The 4,545-nt window shown below is 33.8% G+C and overlaps 1 protein-coding gene across 3 annotated transcripts in view; it reads right to left on the reverse strand.

Annotated features, from left to right (window-relative positions):
• Positions 1-579: 579 nt before the first annotated feature.
• Positions 580-4,545, reverse strand: part of LOC106467284 (synaptotagmin-7-like) — a 107,747-nt gene continuing 103,781 nt past the window's right edge. For all 3 annotated transcript variants that reach the window (XM_022395429.1, XM_013927620.2, XM_022395430.1), the window contains one exon: positions 580-1,549. In XM_022395429.1, the coding sequence (XP_022251137.1) occupies positions 1,242-1,549 (308 nt within the window). In that variant the 3' untranslated portion in view covers positions 580-1,241. The remainder of the gene's footprint in view (positions 1,550-4,545) is intronic.

The raw sequence follows: 4,545 nt of genomic DNA on the forward strand, positions 1-4,545 counted from the left end.
TAGAAACAACAACAAAAAAAAACAACTTCGAAGAGCGATCTACACCAAGTTTTGAAGCAAGAGTGAGCGAAAATCCCACAATCTAAAATTGACGAGATGATTCTTACGATGCCCTAAAGGATCAACGAACTCCACGAAGCGAAAGAAAGATCTACTAGATATTAATTAGATTATAAATATATCAATTCATGTGAATATGACTGAAAAATTTCATTTGTTTCTGAAAAGGTGGTGTCTATTTGCTTGTGACCTCGCTGTGTATAGTTATATAGCACGCATATATTTAAGCCTCCCGTGGCTCACTGGTAAGTCCGAAGGCTTATAATGCTGTAAATCGAGTTTCGATACCCGTGGTAAGCACACCACAGATAGCCCATTGTGTAACTTTGTGTCTAACTACAAACTAACAAGGATATGTTTGATTTAACAAAGACAGGATTATTGTATAAGCTGTTATACTGAAAACGATACCCTGTAGTGTATTTTACCAGGGAATTAACAGAGAGCCACAGTTTTTAAACTGCTAAATGGTAAGAGCACCATCGTGTTTTTTGTTGTTGGAGTTGTTTTTTTTGGTTGTTTTTTTTAGCCAAGTCTATATAATTTTCATTGGGACAGTTAATCATGTTTTGTTATATATTAAACCTTCGTGATATAATTTTTCCTAACTTCCTTAAACATATTGAATAACAACGCATATTACTTAAATTTCATGTAAACTTTTAAAATAAACAAGACCAATCACTTTTCTGTGAATTTACAATCGAAAATTCATCGTTTTCCAAACATCTTAATGAAACAGTTATACACGATATAAGATGCACAATAATTTAAGCCACCCTAATCTCCTGAGAAAAAATACACAATTTGAAAATACCACTATACCAACTACAAAGTTTCTGGATAATATATATAGAAACTATAGCACAAAAGCAACGTCGATACCACTTTCTATCTACACGATGCATATAGCATTTGATGTAAAGTAAGATTAAAGCTGAACAACCTACCACATGTTTTAAGTTTTACTACCTAACGTGGAATACTTTTATACAATTAAGTGTACATATAGCTTAAAACCTCTGCTGTTGACTTAGTCTATTTCCGAAAACATGTTAGCTAAAACTTAAAGGAATAGTCTCGATAGCAGAGATCCTAACAAAACTCTCCATAAAATCGTTTGTTCTCATCCATTTCAACCCAAAATCAAGTGAGAAACCTGCGGTACAATAGCAGAAGAGTTAAAACGTTTTCAATCTGTGCCACTGGGAGCTGGATGTTCTAGGTTTGCTCAGCATATCTCCCCAGTGCTTGGTCTCCGTTGGGCCACTTCGTGAAGAGAGAACTATCTTTCCGATCACCTCGTTTCTTCCTACGGTGTCAAAATCCATGACGGTGATCACGAGTGAGGTCTCCCGGATGTGCTCCCAAGGAACAACAAACCGAAAAGTTTCGTTGAAAACAGGGTCCAGTATTTTTTTATGTACTCGAGTCTTCTTTTTCTCAATCCGCTTATCTCCCCGATGTAGCCAGACTTTGACGTACGGATCTGATAATTAAGCAAGATTATATCATATATTTTTGAAATTACCTAAGCGCGAAAATATATATGTGAGCATTCAATGCCCTTATACTCAAAACAAGAAAATTAGTTATGGCTATATACGCATAGAAATGTATATATTGTAAGGTTTGTATACAGAGTTTAATTATTAAAAAGGCTTTGTGTATGTTGTATATTAACCACGTTATGTTTACACTATTTATTTAGAAGCTTTGTCAATAAGTAGGTTTATTTACGTTGCGTCAGATTATTTTACACCTTTTACTTACAATTTGTTTACAATGTTTATTAAACCTGGTTGGTCTAGAAATATTTACTAAAAAGACTTAACTACTGTGTATATTATGGTGGATTAATCTTACTGATTTTTGAGGTGGTTGTGTCCAGACCGTTTAATAAATAGATTACATCTACGTTTTGTTTAATAAGAAAAAAGCATCTACATTTTTAGGCAAAGCTGAAAAAACAAACAAGCTTAGAACTTTCAGAAAAGCCGAATTTTTGTTGTTCAAAGCTGGCTTCAGATTAATAATCACTAAACTTAGATGCTGCTTATCTTCAGCTCAACTGTGAATAAATTGTCGGCTTTAACATAGCGACATCGTATTGTGTTGAGAACTTGCTGAGCAGTACTGGTTGCACTCCCAGATTTAAATAGAGTGTATTATTTAATATAGGTCGACAATCACCTGGTGATGGAGCCTACAAAGCATTCGTTTGTGCAGCAAAGAAACGTGAACCTGTAAATAACAGATGGTATTCTGTCCTTAAGAATAACACCTTTAAAATGACTCATTCCGAAAAATTACTTATATGAACAGTTGTGGATAAAACTGCCTAAAAAAGAAATTAACGTAAGGTTAACAAAGTGTGTCTGTTTTCATTTATGGCAGTACTACTGGATGTACTTCGGCATGGTCCTAGAAAGTGTTCTGTTTCAAGAGTAAATAAAATCAAAATTAAGAGTAACAAATATTTGCATTTCTTGCTTTTGAAGTTCATATTTCATGCTGTGTTTTGGTCTACAGAGCGCATAATTCTTCTCGTGACTCATGGCATGCGCACGCTTTTATGACGTCACGACAGTACAACTTGCAACGTTAAGAGTCCCTTAGGTGACGTTATTTAAGAGTCTACTGACTGACTGACATACAACACTACGGTATAGTGGTGCAAGTGGTCAAAACAGATCACACCTCCAGGCAACCTTCGGTCCCCTTTCGGGAAAATAACTAACTACAATCTTGTAAGCAATGTTACCAAATACTTTGCTTACAAAAATAAGTTCGAATATTGTCAAGATAAGCATTCAGAAACGACACACATTTAAGTTGATATCCTTTGCAGCGAAGGAATAGCATTTTGTTGTCAATGACTTTATTTATGATTAACTTAGAAAGGGATCAGATCTCGCTTCTGCTATTGTTTATTTGCTTTTGAGTTTCTATTAGAAATATGGATAGAGAAACGTCCTGTTAGTTTTAAACCACTATAAATGACATATTTATAATTTTCGGTACAAGATACGTGTTAACGAGTTTATAAAAATATTTGAACATTAAACATTCAAATAAAAATGCTATTATAATTAAATTAAATACTTTAATGCATAACCAACAACAAACTTTGAAGTAAGTGCATATCGTAAACTGACATTCTCTAGGTAATATGCTAATTTTGATGTAGAATAACGTTTACATTATCTTAAGTATAACCAAGTTTCTGTTTTAGACAGAGTTTATCTACACATTTAAATTAGATTTGTATTTACTTCACTTTACGGAAGTTATTTCGAAAATAAACGATCATTTCGAATTTACGAGTTCATGTTGCTTAAAGCACAAACGACTAAACCATGATATAGTTCTCGTAAAAAAATGAAACACATTCCAAATAAACCTGAAAATGTGTCCAGAACTGATCAGCAGTCAGTGACAAAATTCATTGAGTTGAGCACTGGAGATCACTTACTCTGGTAAATGCTGACCTCTTATGTGTAGGTTGCTGCTTTTAAGGATGTAGAATATAATATCTTTACTGATGTTACCAAGGGCTTTCTGGTTGATCATTTGGTGGAGATAACGATGAACAGTAACTGATGATTCTTGAGAGCTGTTGCTCGCTAATGGGAAGCTTTTCAACTATTTATGAACTCTTTCCTTTTTCTTCCTTGAATATCATTAATTCGTTATTTAGCACTTTCTTGTTCATTCAGTATTTAATTAAATTGTATGTACTCTGTTAAATAGGCAGGTTGTTTCTCTGTATTTAATGAGCTTGTTATTTCTGTATTGTTTAATAAACAAGTTACGTCTCCAATACATAATAAGGTAGATATGTTTGCATTGTTTAATAAGGTGTTATGTTGCATTTCTTAATAAAGCTGGTTATGCCCACACTACTAAATAAGCTGGTTATGTCCAGAGTGTTAAATAATCTAGTGATGTCTTAACTGCTTAGTAATATGATTTATTCTGCATTGCTAAGTAAGGTGTTTATGTCCATAGTGCTAAATGAACCAGTTATGTCCATAGTGCTAAATGAACTAGTTATGTAGCAACTGCTAAGTAAACTTGTTATGTTTCTAGTGTTAAACAAATTAGAGATGTTTGAACTGTTGAGTAAGCTGGTTGTGTTTCTACTACCAAATATGCTAGTAATGCTTGCACTGCTAAATAAGCTGGTTGTGTTTCTACTAAATATGCTAGTAATGCCTACACTTCTAACTAAGCTGGTTGTGTTTCTACTACTAAATAGGCTAGTAATACCTGCAATGCTAAGTAAGCTGGTTGGTTTCTACTACTAAAAATAGGCTAGTAATGACTGCACTGCTAACTAAGCTGGTTGTGTTTCTACTACTAAATAGGCTAGAAATGCCTGCAATGCTAAGTAAGCTGGTTGTGTTTCTACTACTAAATAGACTAGTAATGACTGCACTGCTAAGTAAGCTGGTTGTGTTTCTACTACTAAATAGACTAGTA

Source organism: Limulus polyphemus, unplaced genomic scaffold (genome assembly GCF_000517525.1).
Source record: "Limulus polyphemus unplaced genomic scaffold, Limulus_polyphemus-2.1.2 Scaffold2554, whole genome shotgun sequence".
NCBI classification, from domain to species: Eukaryota; Metazoa; Arthropoda; class Merostomata; order Xiphosura; family Limulidae; genus Limulus; species Limulus polyphemus.